At 44.9% G+C, this 17,642-nt stretch overlaps 1 protein-coding gene across 1 annotated transcript in view; it reads left to right on the top strand.

The window, feature by feature from the left end:
- The first annotated feature begins 6,494 nt into the window (after window positions 1-6,494).
- The window catches only part of LOC138303752 (cadherin-like protein 26), a 398,556-nt gene continuing 387,408 nt past the window's right edge, over window positions 6,495-17,642 (top strand). Inside the window, exon 1 of the mRNA XM_069243135.1 lies at window positions 6,495-6,811. Within this exon, the coding sequence (XP_069099236.1) occupies window positions 6,776-6,811 (36 nt within the window). The 5' untranslated portion in view covers window positions 6,495-6,775. The remainder of the gene's footprint in view (window positions 6,812-17,642) is intronic.

The following is a 17,642-nucleotide window of genomic DNA, read 5'->3' on the forward strand; positions in this document are numbered from 1 at the left end:
ACCTGGACACATTCTTTATGGGCCTATTTTTCATGCATGCAGTAGACAAAAGCTCATATATAGCATTGTAAGAGAATAGTATGCCTGTGTGAGGGGAGGGTGCAGAGAGATGCCACCTTCAGAGATTGAAACAAAGCAGGATAAATTATGAAAAGTAAGCAAAGAAAGAGAGAGAATAAACACAAAGAGAGGACATGAGACATAACAGTAAGAAAGAAAACATAAGGAAGTTAGAAAATTAAAGAGGGATGGGGAGAAGGAAAGGGGGAGAAGGAGGGTGAAAGGGAGGAATGGTGAAAGGAAGAAAATGTGAAAGAAAGGGTGGAAGTAACGAAGGAAGGGTGGAAGGAAGGAATGAAATGAGTAAGGGAGGGTCAAAGGAAGGAAGGAATTGAGAAAGAAAGTGTATAAGGAAAGAGGGAAGGGTGGAAGAAAGGAATAACACGTATGGAATTCCGAACTGGGAATCAAGTACTCTTTTAGCACTTTACTGTCAGGGTTGAGAGGGAGAACAGTCTAGGACTTACCCGGAGGGGAGTTGGGTTATCAGGGGTGTGATATTTAATTAAATATCTACTTGTCCAAGGGACAGGTTGCTCCTTAAGTCTACTTGTCCTTTCAAAAAATCTACTTGTCCCTTTGGTGCCATGTAGTGTGGCGACAAATTATGGCACCAATTTCATTACGTAAGAGTTCTGCTAATGACTTCTCTGGTTATGTCAGGGCTAATACTATAGTATGGCTTGAATTCAAGCAATTCTAAGCCTACTATAGCAACTTCCTTATTTTGCTATCTTTCCGCAGATCTACATACTGGGGCTAGAGAAAGCAATACTCAATTGTTCCAGGGCTGGAAGGCCTTTAAGTCTGTGCAAACCTAACTTCCATGTTTTAAGGATTTTTACCATCTCTTCTCTAATCTTTTCCCGTACTGAGAAAGGGTGGAAATTTACTCCTGACTAGGGCAGAAGTTGATGCCCTTCCAATCAGTCAATCATAGTATTTGTAAAGCGAGGCTTATCACCCCAAGGGTATCCAGGTGCTCAGGGTAGTCACTGTGTGTCTGAGCTACTCTTCAAAGTGCCACGTGTTGAGTTTTTTCCTGAAGTGGAGGAGGGTGTGCGAGGTGCAGAGGTGGTGGGGGAGGGTCATGCAAGTTCTTGGCTGCTAGGCAGGAGAAGGAGCGCCCTCCACAGATACTCGGGACATGGGCAAGGGCTGTCGAGCAGAGCTACCTGGTTGGCTGGTGGAAAGAGAGTCAGCGGTTGATTAGCTTTGTTCAGATGTTCTGAAGGGCTTTGTAGGTGATGATGAGAATTTGCACCTCTTGTGCACCAGCAGCCAGTGCAGACCTCTGAGGTTGGGGATGATGTGGGTTCTTCTGGTAAGGTCTAGGATTAGTTTTGCGGCTGTGCTCTGGATGGTCTGAAAGCAGTGGAGTAGCTTGGTGGGGAATCCTACGTAGAGGGTGTTTCCATAGTCTAGCCTGCTGGTGATAATGGCTTGGGTGACCGTTTTTCTTGTTTGGATGGGAAACCATTTGAAGATCTTCCATAGCATGTGGAGGTTGTGGAAGCTGTAGGAGGCCACTGTGTTTATCTGCTGTTTACAGGTGAGCTTGCTGTCTATGATGATGCTGAGGTTGTGGGCGTGGTCAGTTGTTGATGGGGGTTGTTCAAGTGTGAATAGCCACTACGAGTCATCCAAATGAGAAGGGTTGCTTTCCAAGATGATCACTTTCATCTTGTCCGTGTTATGTTTCAAGCAGATGGATTTCATCCAGTTGGCAATGTGTGTCATGGCATTGCTGAAGTTGTCTCTAGGGGTGGCATTGTCTTCGGCAAGGGAGAGTATTAGTTTGGTGTCATTGGCATAAGAGATGATTTTGAGTCCATGGGAATGAACAAGCTCAGCTAGTGGCGTTACGTAGATGTTGAAGAGGGGGTGGATGAGAGAGGATCCCTGAGGGGCCAGCATATGTTGCTCTTAGGTTCTGAGGTGGAAGGTGGTAGGTAGACCCTCTGAGTGTGGACTGTGATGGAGGCGTGGATCCATTTGAGGGCGTTGCCTCGGATCCCGATGTGATGGAGTCTGGTGATGAGGGTGAAGTGGGTGATGGTGTTGAATGCGGCAGGGAGGTCTAGGAGGATCAGAGACACTTTCTCTTCATTTTTGAGGAGGAACCTGATGTCGTCTGTTGCAGCAATAAGGGCAGTCTCAGTGATGTGGTTGCAGCATAAACTCTATTGGGAGGAATCTAGTAGGTTCTGTTTTTCCAGGTGTTCGGAGAGCTGTTTGTTGATGGCTTTGTCCAGGACCTTGGTTCTACAGGACATTGGCTCCCCTTCCACCTCAAGGAATCTCCCACTCTGTCTCAGTTCAGGAAGGACCTCAAGACCTGGCTCTTCGACTGATCCTCTTCACCCCCCCTCCTTCTTCCTCCAGCGCCTTGAGACCCTCACAGGTGAATAGCCGCACTCTACAAATCCCTGATTGATTGATTGATTGAAAGAGAGCAGAGAGATGGGGTGGTCATTTTTGAGTTTGCTGGGGTCAGTGTAAGGTTTCTTCAGAATCAGCTTGACCTCTTCTTTTTTCCATGCTTTGGAGATGGTGCCAGTCCTGATGGAGGTGTTGAGGATGGGAGAGAGGATGTTGCTGATTTCCTTCTGACCCAAGTTGAAGATGTAATATGGACATGGGTTGTTGGGTGCGCTGGAGAGGGTTGAGGTCATGAGGATGGTTGTTTCCAGGATGGATATTGGCCGCCAGTCCATGGTGAGGTGACTGGGGGAGTCCTCGGACGCGACCAGAAGATGTTCGGTGCTGGTGTGTTGTGGTTGAAAGTTACTGTAGATGGCTGTGATTTTGTCATGGAAGTAGTCGGCTCGTGAATCGCAGAAGGCCTTGGTGGGTTGGATAGTGTTTTCGGTGGCTGCTTGGCAGGAGAACTCTTTGACAATCTTAAAGAGTTCCTTTGGGCGGCTGGCACTCTCCTCAGTGAGGCTGAGTAGGGTGATCTTTTTTTGCTTCGTTGAGGTGAAGATGGTATTTGTTCAGCGCAACTTTGAAAGTGGACGGTCTGCAGGGTCCATACTACCAGGGTTGGAAAAAAAGTTGGAAAAAAGTGGTTGTAGGGAAAATGAACTAGTACATGCATATTTGCTTGTGCTAAAATACAGTTCACAAATATTTTCTAGGAGTTCGATTTCATGCATTTCCTAGTCTACTTCTGTACATTCATGTTTCATGAAAGCCACTAATTCAAAGACATGCACCATGGGTGCAGTTTTGTGACTTTCTTTAGGAATTGGGCCCCTACTTAGGTCTGACATTAACCAAGACATTTTGTTTTTATTAAAATCCTATTTCTCTCTCTATCTATCCATCAGCAGGTTTTACTGTGAGTGACAGCATTCTGCTCTTCCACAAGAAGCATATTGGCACACAAATTAGTTTTGTTTAGTGCTATGTTCTACTTTGTCAATGTGTGCTTTTGAGCACAAAAAAAATTTTTTTAGTTGTTGCCCATGTGTTTTACATTGATGGCCCTTTCTTCCACCCCCTCAATACTTCCTATCTTTATACCAGTAAATGTGATGGCATGAAATGTGTCGACAACCCTGGCCTTCACCCTTACATGAGGGCCTTAGCATTTCAACCCATAGCCCTTCTGTCATCTGAGGTCTACACACACACCTTCATGACCAATTACAGTTGCCTTCCCTACAAAAAAGAACAAACAATGAGTGTGGGAACAAAACTGTTGCAAGTTTATTCACATTATTTTATATGATACACAGGTAGGGTAGAAGGAGTGACCTTGTAGCCTTGAACTCAAAATGTCAAAAATGTCACTAGAACAGGTGCCTGGAGGATGGAAAAGGGCCAGAGGTAACCCTGGCTTAGTAATGACACTGGGAAGGAGTTTGGGAGCTTTTTGGACTATTTGAGTGTGCCTTTTATTCACATCCATCTAAGGGAAAATCCCGGAATCTTACCCGACTCAGAGTTCCATTGCCCTGGGTAGAAGGAGTGACTTTGTCCCCTTGAGCCAGAAAAAGTCAAAATTTCAAAAATATCACCGAAACAGGTGCTGGGAGCCTTTTTTGGACTATCTGAAGCTGGCTTTTGTTCGCCTGCGTCTAAGGGAAAATCCCAGAATCTTAGGACTAACAACTGACACCCATCCTGAAACAATCTCCAGCCACCAGGCGTCACATTGCGGTCTTATTATCCACCAGTGCTGTATATTTCACAGAGGGGCTGTGGCCGAACAGTTTTTTAGAGGTTGCTTCACCCATGCCACCACAGAGCAAGGTAAGGCCAACCCCAGCTGTCAGGATCCCAACTGTCCCTTACGTGATGAAGGGGTCGCAGTTGCGCTCTTCTCATGGCCCCCTATCAATCAATCAATCAATCAATCAATCAATAATATTTATAGAGCGCGCTACTCACCCGCGAGGGTCTCAAGGCGCTAGGGGAGGGGGTTACTGCTGCTTGAAGAGCCAGGTCTTGAGCTGCCTCCGGAATGCGAGGTGGTCGTGGGTGGTCCTGAGGTTGGCGGGGAGGGAGTTCCAAGTCTTGGCCACCAGGTAGGAGAAGGATTTCCCACCTGCCGTTGTGCGGCGGATGCGAGGGACGGCGGCGAGTGCGAGGTTGGCGGAGCGAAGTTGACGGGTGGGCGTGTAGAAACTGAGACGATCGTTGAGGTATTCGGGTCCCTTGTTGTAGAGGGCTTTGTGTGCGTGGGTGAGCAGCCTGAAGGTGATCCTTTTGTTGACGGGTAGCCAGTGCAGGTGTTTCAGGTGGGCGGAGATGTAGCTGTTGCGGGGTATGTCGAGGATGAGGCGAGCGGAGGTGTTTTGTATTCGCTGAAGACGTTTCTGGAGTTTTGTGGTGGTTCCTGCATATAGGGTGTTTCCGTAATCCAGGCGGCTTGTGACGAGGGCGTGGGTCCCAGTTTTTCTGGTGTCGGCGGGGATCCAGCAGAAGATCTTTCGGAGCATGCGGAGAGTGAGGAAGCAGGAAGACGATACGGCGTTGACTTGTTTGGTCATGGTGAGAAGTGGGTCCAGGATGAATCCGAGGTTGCGTGCGTGGTCTGAGGGGGTAGGTGTGGTGCCCAGGGCCGTGGGCCACCAAGAGTTGTCCCAGGCGGACGGGGTGTTTCCGAGGATGAGGACTTCCGTTTTGTCTGAGTTCAGTTTCAGACGGCTGAGTTTCATCCATTCTGCGACGTCTTTCATTCCGTCCTGCAGGTTGGTTTTGGCGTTGGAAAGTATCAGCTGGGTGTCGTCGGCGTAGGAGATGATGTTGATGTTGTGTTTGCGTGCGATGTCGGCGAGGGGGCTCATGTAGACATTGAAGAGAGTCGGGCTGAGCGAGGATCCCTGTGGGACGCCGCAGATGATCTCGGTGGGGTCCGAGCGGAACGGCGGGAGGTAGACTCTTTGGGAGCGGTTAGAGAGGAAAGAGGTGATCCAGTCACGGCCTGAGGATCTCATATTTAGCAGCACCATCTCAACCTGATGGGGTATTAATCGCTTTTTAAGTTAGGACCACCCTGTAACACCGCTAGCGATACTGTACAGCAACTGGCTGCGCTCTGGGCTCTCCTCTGCCTGTCAGGTGGGTGGGCGGCAAGCGCCTCTGCTGCTGGCCCCAAAAGAGGAACATCCAGGCAGTGAGCCTACTTATATACGTCCACCGACCCTCCCCTCCCAACCAACCCCAGGCCAGAAGTTTTGCCATATGCCTGGGCAGTGCTTAATTTGTAAATTAAGAGGTGCCGGTGCAAGCCCTTCCCTTAAACACGCGGCTGCTGAAATTAAATCTGCCAGCACTGAATACTCAGGCAGTGTAATCCTGAAGCCATCTCGGGCCTCTTCAATCCATTTACGGCCACCCCTGGCCCTTCAGCTCATCCTGCAACTTTCTACTTTCTCCCTTTGTGACGCTTTTTTGTTTTTCCTTCCTCCGTCTTTCACATATGTGTCTTTTGCTCGCAGCAAATGCTTGAGGCATAAGAATAAGCCCCGGCCCTCACAAATAAGTGCCTGTGCTCAGCACCAGAAACAACAAGCACAAATTAAGCACTGTGCCTAGGCCAAGGGGAGGCATAATCTTGGGCTTAGTACCAGTGCTTTAAATGGGCAGGTACTGACCGGTACGAAGTACCATCACTTTTTTTTTATTTTTAGAGGGAGAGTACCTGCAATTTGCAAGAAAAACGTAATCCTTTTAATTGGAGAGTACCAGCACTTCTCAGAAACAAGCAGGCACTTCTATTTTCCCATTTCAAGCACTGTTGGCTACCTACCAAGCCGGGTGGCCGCTGACAAACTGCTATGCCTGGGCAGTGAGGAAACTCTAAGGGGCTGTTGTCTCCTTTAGTCCCGCTGCCGGTGACGTGGCCCTCCGCCAAACACTTTCAGTTAAACACAGCGGCACTGCTTTTTTTCCTGTGGGCGCCCAGAGCCGTGGACAAGGGAGCCTGGGAGACACGTGAGCACACACCTCTCTGCCTTTGAAGTCACTCTGTCCCCCAGCAGCTCCCATCTCTCATCTACATGCCACCGCCCCCTGCGCCCTGAAGCCACCGGAACGCGAGGTGTCCTGTGTCAATCAGTGAGCGGCGGAGCTGAGGAGAGGCCGGGGCTGGAGGGGTGGGAGAGAATCATCCAGGCGGCCATTCCTGCCGCGCTCGGACCCGCCAGGGCGCACATGTGAACTTCACTTTGCTCTTGGCGCTTCTGTGAGACATAACACCGCCATGGCGGTACACGACCTAAAAGTCCTGGGATTCTTGGTAAGTGGTGACTTTTCATATAGCCAAACATTTGCTTTTTGATTTCTCTTGTTCGATTTGACATTCAAAACAGCTAAACAGCTAAACAGCCAAACGCGATAGAATTAAGGAGTAACATCTGCCAGTTATCCCCCCCCCCCATAAGCATTACAAGATATGTTAATTTGTTTCTGTTATATACAGCGCTTAAAAGACTAAGGTAACGTATGTGGCGCTATATAAATAAGAAGTGTTCGTTAATTTTCCCAAATACATACCTATGTTACGCCGGCGAAAAGACGAGACGAGCTATTTTGTGTGACTTGTTAACCAGTGTCTGTTTGTGTTTAGCAGTTGTGAGTGTAGACCACTAGCTGTAGATTGCACCGCGCGTGGCTTAAATTCTCGGATTTCCAGGGATTTATGTGTAATGTAAATATTACTCATTCGCTCTGTAGTTGATTGATAGCGCTAGTAATCCTGACCACAGTATTTACCAGTATTTACAGTGATTCCCCTAGATGACTATGTTTTCATTCTCCGAAAGTGATTGTTTTAAATGTAAAACCACAAAAGAATTAAGGGACGCGAGTGTGCGCAATTATGTGGTTATTACGGTACCTGGTTGCCCGGGCGCTTCGGTGAATAGTTAAATGTGAAACTCGTATTCTGTCAGGACTCTGCACCATCAATGCATTCATTGTGAGGCCTGCCCCGGACTTCTTCCGCTGTTGACACCTTCTTTCAAAAAAGAACCGGCCTTCCCTGCCCAGGTGTGCGAACAAAATGCACGATTTTGTAGAACACACAGGACTCTCGCCAGACACCAGTGGTGTCTAATGATTTCTGGTCCTTAAGTAAGGTTATTCGGACCTTTCATGCCCTCACTGGGAATATGCAGCCCGAGCGACACATTATGGTTTCTCTGATATATAAGTTATATCTAAAAGCGACTTTGACAGGCAGTGGCTGACGTCTCTCAGGGTTGTATAAAAACCACAGACACAGCGAATCTTACTTTTTCTCAATATTATGCCCCCAAAAATCCGAGGTACATGAAGTCAAACTGCATGCACTCAGATTTTCTGGTTCTGCTTAGATATTACGGTAAAATCGATTTGACATTTGGCTGGTGTGTGGTTAGATACGTTTCTTTTCGATGACATCGCACAGTGTGTCTTTTTCTCTCACTTTTGACTGCCCGCATCATTAAAGATATTTGGGTTGAGGAAATAGGTTGAACAGAAAAGTACTCTAAACAAAATGTTTAGAGCGAAGCATACCCTCGATGGTTTACAAGATGAACAGGAGCATGTATGGCACGTGTTAGAGTATATTAAGGTTTCCTATGATATACTGTTGGGTATATGTATTTTTAAGGCATTTTATGGCGCATGGCATGTTATGTTTCAAAATATCATTGTTGCTATTTTAAGGTAAATCATATGATGTATGTCGTTTCAGTAAGTATGTTATACATTCTGAAGGTTATGTTAATATGCAATAGAATGCTATTTTATGTAATGCTTTGAATGAGATTTTTTTGGCACTTCGAGTCATACTGTGTTAAAGGCGCTATGCTACCTATAGGGCAGGATTATGTGTTATGTTTGGTTGTTTTATGTTATGCTATATTAAGATTATCGTGCTTGAGTATGAAATAATATTTTAATAGAATGTTATCTCAGGTGGTATTCTAGTCATGCTAGCACATTGCAGTGAATTGAACTGCATCCTGCTGTATGGTATGCTATGGGGTCATATGTTATAGCTCCTGTCTGAGAATATGTTGTGGTATTTCTTTTAATTATTGTTAATGCAACATATGTTATGGTTCTTCTCTTGTTATTCAATAGTTTGCTTATTTATGGCCTGTTTGCACCATAACGTAGCATGTTAAGTCATGGTATGTTTTGGTCGTCGTGTGAAAGATGGGAATTATGTTTTACCATGGCGTGTACTTTTACATGCTAGTGCATTGCATTGCACTGACATGCATCCTATGTTATATGCTACATGTGCCACAGTAGGTTATTTCTAATTCCCTTCTCTTGTCTGGTAGCCGATAAGATCAGTACCAGAGATAATCATGGAATCAATTGTTTTTTATAAACTTTTTTGAGACAATCTATTCTAATTAATCCACGAATCGACGCATTTAATGTTATTAATTCCTTTCGGATAGAAATGATACCCCATGTGTTCTAAATTAATTATTTGGATTCATACATTTTATCTGTAGTTGTTCTGTGACTGCGGTAATGTTTGCACTCTGTAATAATGTTTAGCGAAACAAAGTACAGATAACGTGAAATGTTGTTCTAAAATAGTCGATTATAACATATTATGCAAAGGGAGGGGACTAAGGAATACATTTTTGAATGATTCTGACGCACACATTTTATCAATCAAATGTCCTGTAAATAGAACATTTCACGATGCGATATGATAGTCTTAGAGCCCGACTCCTACAGAGAAACCACCGCCAGAAGAAAGCAGACCATTTGCACCCAAACTCAGCCATGTGTTAGCGCAGAGCTAGTTCTTAGCGCAGAATAAGATACGAGTTTTGCAGCAAAACACCAAAGTCCTTCGCCCTATGAACCCATGTACACAATGCTGCACACGGACCCATAACAGGATCCACCCGGCCACTATCAAATAATCCATCACTAAACAGTACACCTGCCAGTAACCGCTATAGCTCTCCTCTAAAACATCTGGAAAGCAACCTGAAGGAATGTCAACAGACCACCGTGGACTGTGGTCATCGAGAATCCGAGGATTGCAGAGGGCGCCCAGATTCCAAAGCACTCGGGTAGAAAGCACTATAGAAACACACAAAACAAAGTTCGCAACCGAATAAAATTAAGTCGAATGCATGTTTAAACGTTTTAATGTCAGCAGAATTCGGGCATGGAGAAATCCTAGGTTTGATGACAAACTATGATACTGACACATGTTAAATTGACGGAAAAAAATGGAACAAAATCATTTTGCACCATGTTGCATAACTGGCAAATATGGATCTTAGCAGAACCCAGTGTGCCTTAAACTCTTTATTTAAAAAATTTAGCTAGCTCTGTTTTGCAGTTCCTTTTACATAACTAGTCAAAATAGTGAAAAATATCTGTGTTCCATTTGTTGGTAGAGGGCAAAATGTTGAGAGTGTTGTAAATTTAGAGCAAACCCTGTTACATTCCTTAACAAGCAAGCCACAACAAATTGCAACAAAAAAATTCTCTACATTTTATCCCATGGTGCAAGATTAAATATGAATGTCGTTGGGTGATTGCTCTTGGCTTTCTTTCGTGTCCATTAAGTGTTGGTGGGGGCCATGCCCAGTGCCACGTGTGGCTCCAAACTGCTTCTAGGTGCTCACTGCCTACCTGATCTGTCTTGAAGCATGTAGTGTCCTGGCAGGGAAAGGGAGTGAGAGATATGGCTTTTGTTTTTTTTTGGTGGTATGATGGTATTTGATGGAACAGAGGCACATGGGCTACTTCTCAATACTCCTGAAGGAGAAGAGAGCACAAATGACGTCATTTAGGGGACGTCATGGGTCGTAGCTGCAACCCCTGGCTTGCCCTTTGCGATCCCTGGCACTGCCTTTGCGACCCCTGGCTTCAGAGGTGGCAACTTCAGTGCAGGAACACAGCGGCAGGGTGTCCTTATGGAGGTCAGTTGGGGCTCCGCTCTTTGTTTTCTGTCAAATGTTATTGCACTTATAGTGAAAAGTAAAATATTAAACATGATTAGTGTAATAAAAATGTGAATATGCTGTTCCATGGCGGCTGAGGTAAGTAAAAATGCTTCTAAGTGTATGTTGTGTGCGTGCTCGTGAGTGAGTGTGTTTATGTAAAGGTGTGTGTGTAAGTGTAATTGTTTGTGTATGTTTAAGTATCTGTCTGTGAAATAAAGTTGAGGTCAAAGGGCGCATGATGTTACTTCCTCTACCCCCGGCATTTTGGTGAATTGACGCCCATGCAGAACCCCCAAAATTTGTATTTACCCTAAGTCATGGAGAGGATCCTGTGAGTTTTTAGTAGTGGCAGTCACAGACCTGAATGGATGGCACATTTGTAGTATTTGCAGAAGGGTTGTCTGATAGAATATCGAAGACAAAAATATTGTGTGGACAGAATATTGTGTCAAAAATATCAAGGACCAAAATATTGAGACAGTAAGTGCAAATTTGTAAGTATAGATTTACTAACCCTAACTCCACATCTACGTACCTTGAAGATATCCGTATATCTTCTAGTTACATATCAGTAGGATTAACTATAGTTAAACGTTGCTTATTCATGGAAACTTACCTTTACAATATTTTCATCCTCGAAATTCTTGACACAGTAATTTGTCCACATGATATTTTTGACTCAGAATTTTTATTTAAACACCATGCATATAATAATTACATTTCAGTTTTCCTGTAAAAGCTAAGTCTTATCCCAGGATGATCATCCTATCCAGACATGAGAAAGCCTTTGGCAACTGAGAATGTGGATCATGTTGGGCAAGAGTAAGTGGTTAACAGCTGTACTTATGATAACATGAGGTTTGGGCACTAGAGGTGGTTTCTCTCATCCCGAGGAATTGAAGTTTTGAGGTGGAAAGCCGAATAGACATATCCTTAGTGAACATCCATCAAATCGCATATAGCTCTATATTTCCTCTAGAATATTCCTACACTAAAACACACGTAAAGCAGGATTTGCACGTGAAGCAAGATTTTGCATTAATCATAAATGACCTCAACATATTTGAATGTTTTTGTGCTTCACTCTGTTTGCACATTGGCCTGTTAAACTTTCTTGCACCTAAACCACATGTACTCTTTTTATCAAAATGCAAAAACATTGATTGTCTCCATGTTTTGTTTGACTGCTCCAAGATTTCATTTAAACATTTTTTATTTTGTAAATATTTGTTTTAAAAAAGGGCCTACAAATTGGAAAGTATTACATACAATTTCAGTTTCAGATCACGGCATGTGAAGTCTATCCAAACCTTTCGGTTGCACATTGGTCGCATCTGCCCTGTTCTGCAGCAGCTGAAGTTTGTGCATCACCTTTTTTTAGGAATCCAGAAACCTGGGCACTGCAGTGACCCTGCTTCTTGACACCATCAGTGAATGCACGGACCAGATTTTGAGTTCATTGAGTATAGAGATAGAAGTTATGCTTTTCATAGTTGTCAGTGGGATAGTGGTTTGTTTGGTGACTGTATTGATGTATTTAGTTGTGTGATGCTGTAAAGTTGTTTTTTGCAATCTTCACAAAGGGCCTGATTTAGGTAGTGGCAGATGAGTTACTCTGTCACAACGGTGATGGATATCCCATCCACTTATATGTAAATCTGAAAGGATATAATGGGATTTAGATATTGGCAGATGGGATACCCATCACTGTTGTGACTCAGTAACTCATCTGCCAATGTCTAAATCAGGCCCAAAGTTCTGAACAAATGTTTTCTGAGTTTCAAAAGATATGTAGTCTTATATTTGCACAGAAAGCATGACTTTTGAGGCAATGTATGTCTCAACTGCTAAGCCTGCTGATAACAAGTCTGCACACATTTTCCATCTGGGTTGGGTTCAATAAGGTGAAATAAAATTTGCAATCCGATGAAACTTGGGGTAGAAAACTTTGCACAGTCGGAGATGGATAATCATTGTTAGGGTGAAAATTGAGAACTTAATAAAACTTCACCGGAAGAAAAAACTTAGCATATTCCTATTTATTAGTTCAGCCTCATCCATATTCACAACTTCTCCTGTGATAGCTGCCCAGAAAGTACTACTGTAAGGGGCTCATTACGAGTCTGGCATTCTTTACACCGCCAGACTCGTGGTGGTGATGGCACTGCCACACTTCTGGCGATCAGGCCGCCACATTATAACCATGGTGGTCAGGCCGCTGCCCATGGGGAAGGGGGAGTAAGAGAGGTTGGGGGATGTGGGGTTGAGACCACCAGCTCCACGGCAGTCTCCTCTCCAAGGAATGTGAACGATTCAGTTTGCTTTAATCAGTTCATGGATATTATCACTGCAACCAATGATGTTAGCAGGTCAGTGCTCTGTACTGGTAGGCCCCTCGCCCAGTCTGCTCGGCCATACATAAACTGCATGTTGTAAGCAGATCAACTTCTGCTAGTGCAGCCTGAACACCTGACTTCCAAGCTCAAGATTAAGTAAGTGTGTGTTAACTTGGCCAAGGTGGCTGGAGCATCCCCATGGTACCCCGCTGCAGGTCATGCACCGTGAAGCCAGATGTACTAAGGTGCTGGGCTCTCTGAGAAAGAAATGATTTACACCATTCTAAGGCTGAGCAGGTGGTAGTCACGCAAGCATGAATTGGACATGCGTGTCTTCGCTCCTTACCCCGTGGAAACTCCTTCCTAGCATACAAAAGGTATACCTCCATGACAGAGGACACCATCTCAGCCAGGCATAGTACCTGAATATCGCTGCCTGACAAAAATATTGCGAGTTGAAAATTGCCTAAAAGTTATCACCACCTTAGTGTAAATAAATTAAAATCCACACTAAATGGAGCAATATCTTGTAAACTATATTTAGGCCACAATCTTTATGTCAAATGTTTTATTGATAACCTGACATGAAACCAGCTGCCTGTGCCTTTTTAACGTACTTGTGGATCTGCATTTATGATGAGATCTGCATAAACAAAACCATGGCAGCAAAAGCCCGAATATTAAAATGGGGTCTACAGATCGCTACATTTGATAGGCTCAACATTGTCTTTTTCAGATGGAACGGGGCTGTTTCAGACCTTGAGCGTCCTTATCTTAAGTATAGGAAAGATGGAAGTGTAGAGACATTTTTCCAAAAATATTTTAGGCCTTGTTAATGTAAATGACTAGGAAATGAGCACCTAATCTTACACAGAAAACATAAATCAGTGTTTTATAAGGAAAAATATAATTTTTAAATAGAGCAATTTCTGTCTGTAGCTGTAATGTGTTTTTTTAAACACTTCTTCTATGACTGAACCGTTTTCTTTCTGCGTATGTAAACATTTTAGTATCTGTCACTTTGCAAACTGTAATACGGGAAAGCTGCCAGACCACTAATTGGGCCAATATAAACACTGCACAAAGAGATCACTGTTTGATATCTTATATAATTATATTCTTGCACAACGCAGGTAATAAACTGGAACAGATATTAGTAATCTTGTGCAATAAATTGTTTAACAAACTCAACTCAAAGTAATTGTTTTAATTGCAGAAAAACACATCTTGCAATTAAGATTCACTTATCTTTATTTATTTATTTGTGAGTTGTATACAGTGCTGGCTAGACCTGAGGGTATCAGAGCGCTTTACCGAACATTTGACTCGAGATCACTGCATTAACATAAGGATTCAAGGTTGACACAGTATATCCAGAGGGAATAAAAGCAATTCAACATTATATAGGTATATCAAATAATGCATTATGCATTGATGGATTAATGACGGATTAAACGCTGAATTGGGCCAAGCAACAGTATTCAACGATCCTGTTGGCGTGGCAGGATGAGGGGAGCAGTTGGAGTATTTGTTCAGCAACACTGATCTGAGGTTCCGTTTGAAACAAGTATAAGGAGGGAATACAGTGGAGCTCTTTATGAAGTGAGTTCCAAATCCATGGCACATTACCTGAGAAAGAACGCTTCAGGGATGTGTTTTTTTCAGTTTGAAAGGCTCTGCTCAAAAGCTAGAAGAGTTCTCCAATTGGATCAATAACATCAAACCCTCTTCCTGAGATTTACTTTTGCTTCTAGCAGAACAGAAATAGCATATCTGGATCTACAATTCAAAGTATATAAGGAACACTGAAGTGTGCAGTTCATTCCAAACCCACTGACAGAAACAGTCTCTTCAAGTTCTCACACCAAGTCTCTCGGGTACAATTTGCCAATCAGGCAGTTCTTGAGAATTAGAAGAAACTGCCCATTAAGGCCAGATTTCAAAGAATATGCAAAAAAAACTGTTAAAAAGCTTGAAGAGGAAATGTATTCCAATACAATATTCAAAAAAGCATTTAGGAGACAGTCACTTTAAAACAATCAGAATAATACTTAAAGACAGTTCTAGCACATAAATAGTGAATTAACGTGGCTCTTTGGTAGAGGGGACGGGTAAATAGCACTCGAAATAGTGTTAAGTACGTGTATGGTTAGTGTTTCTTAAAATAGGGATAAAAAGGCAAATAGTGAAAGTGCAAAATGCACTGAAAAAGCAGTGGCACACTGCAAAACTCTGTATTGGACTGAGATGATATCAGTTTTTGCTATCCTCTTCTTAAGCTCCATGGTCGTCAGTTTGGCGAAGATAGCCATAGCTGCTATTCCAATCCAGGACTGAACTTGAGGCCAAAATCTACTGTTGTAAAAATGTTCATACCAGCCCCACAGTGCTGGTAAATACTGGCTAGAGTAAGAATCCAGGCATGAGGGCTTTCTTGGTTGGATCGCTGCAGCCCATTCAGCTCTGAAAGAGGCCCATTAGCCTGAAAACCACCAGTGACATTCCAGAGTGGCAGAATGGCCAGTTTGGCCAGATCTTTGGCTTTCTTCTTGCTCTTCTGGCACTGCCCGAGTGTGAGAAAGTAGCCTCTTTCTAGCCTTGTTACCCCCACTTTTGGTCTGTTTGTGAGTATATGTCAGGGTGTTTTCACTGTCTCACTGGGATCCTGATAGCCAGGGCCCAGTGCAGTATGTTTGTTATGTGTCACTGGGACCCTGCTAGCCAGGACCCCAGTGCTCATAAGTTTGTGGCCTATATGTGTTCCCTGTGTGATGCCTAACTGTCTCACTGAGGATCTGCTAACCAGAACCTCTGTGGTTATGCTCTCTCTGCTTTCTACATTTGTCACTACTAGGCTAGGGACTAAATTTACCAATTCACATTGGCATACTGGTACACCCATATAATTCCCTAGTATATGGTACTGAGGTACCCAGGGTATTGGGTTTCCAGGAGATCCCTATGGGCTGCAGCATTTCTTTTGCCACCCATATGGAGCTCTGACAATTCTTACACAGGCCTGCCATTGCAGCCTGTGTGAAATAACGTCCATGTTATTTCACAGCCATTTACCACTGCACTTAAGTACCTTATAAGTCACCTATATGTCTAACCTTCACCAGGTGAAGGTTGGGTGCAAAGTTACTTAGTGTGTGGGCACCCTGGCACTAGCCAAGGTGCCCCCACATCGTTCAGGGCAAATTCCCCAGACTTTGTGAGTGCGGGGACACCATTACACGCGTGCACTATACATAGGTCACTACCTATGTATAGCGCCACAATGGTAACTCCGAACATGGCCATGTTACATATCTAAGATCATGGAATTGTCACCCCAATACCATTCTGGTATTGGGGGGGACAATTCCATGATCTCCCGGGTCTCTAGCACAGTACCCGGGTACTGCCAAACTGCCTTTCCGGGGTCTCCACTGCAGCTGCTGCTGCTGCCAACCCCTCAGACAGGTTTCTGCCCTCCTGGGGTCCAAGCAGCCCTGGCCCAGGAAGGCAGAACAAAGGACTTCCTCTGAGAGAGGGTGTTACATCCTCTCCCTTTGGAAATAGGTGTGAAGGCTGGAGAGGAGTAGCCTCCCCCAGCCTCTGGAAATGCTTTGATGGGCACAGATGGTGCCCATCTCTGCATAAGCCAGTCTACACCGGTTCAGGGATCCCCCAGCCCTGCTCTTGCGCGAAACTGGACAAAGGAAAGGGGAGTGACCAGAGCTCCTCCAGTGTATCCCAGACCTCTGCCATCTTGGAAACAGAGGTGTTGGGGGCACACTGGACTGCTCTGAGTGGCCAGTGCCAGCAGGTGACGTCAGAGGCTCCTTCTGATAGGCTCTTACCTCTCTTGGTAACCAATCCTCCTTCCTAGGTAGCCAAACCTCCTTTTCTGACTATTTAGGGTCTCTGCTTTGGGGAATTGTTCAGATAACGAATGCAAGAGCTCATCAGAGTTCCTCTGCATCTCCCTCTTCACCTTCTGCCAAAGGACCAACCGCTGACTGCTCAGGACGCCTGCAAAACCGCAACAAAGTAGCAAGACGACTACTAGCAACCTTGTATCGCCTCATCCTGACGGCTTTCTCAACTGTTTCCAGGTGGTGCATGCTCTGGGGGTAGCCTGCCTCCTCCCTGCACCAGGAGCTCTGAAGAAATCTCCTGTGGGTCGACGGAATCTTCCCCCTGCTAACGCAGACACCAAAAGACTGCATCACTGGTCCTCTGGGTCCCCTCTCATCCTGACGAGCGTGGTCCCTGGAACTCATCAACTCTGTCCAAGTGACTCCCACAGTCCAGTGACTCTTCAGTCCAAGTTTGGTGGAGGTAAGTCCTTGCGTCCCCACGCTAGACTGCATTGCTGGGTACTGCGTGATTTGCAGCTGCTCCGGCTCCTGTGCACTCTTCCAGGATTTCCTTCATGCACAGCCAAGCCTGGGTCCCCGACACTCCTTCTTGCAGTGCACAACCTCCTGAGTTGTCCTCCGGCGTCGTGGGACTCCCTTTTGTGACTTTGCATGGACTCCGGTTCACTCTTCTTCCAAATGCCTGTTCAGGTACTTCTGCGGGTGCTGCCTGCTTCTGTGAGGGCTCCCTGAGTTGCTGGGCGCCCCCTCTGTCTCCTCCTCCACGTGGCGACATCCTGGTCCCTCCTGGGCCACAGCAGCACCCAAAAACCTCTACCGCGACCCTTGCAGCCATTAAGGCTTGTTTGCAGTCTTTCTGCATGGGAACACCTCTGCAAGCTTCATCGCAACGTGGGACATCCATCCTATAAAGGAAAAGTCCCTAGCTCTCTTCTTTCTTGCAGAAC

This window comes from Pleurodeles waltl, chromosome 7 (assembly GCF_031143425.1).
Source record: "Pleurodeles waltl isolate 20211129_DDA chromosome 7, aPleWal1.hap1.20221129, whole genome shotgun sequence".
Classification (NCBI taxonomy): domain Eukaryota; kingdom Metazoa; phylum Chordata; class Amphibia; order Caudata; family Salamandridae; genus Pleurodeles; species Pleurodeles waltl.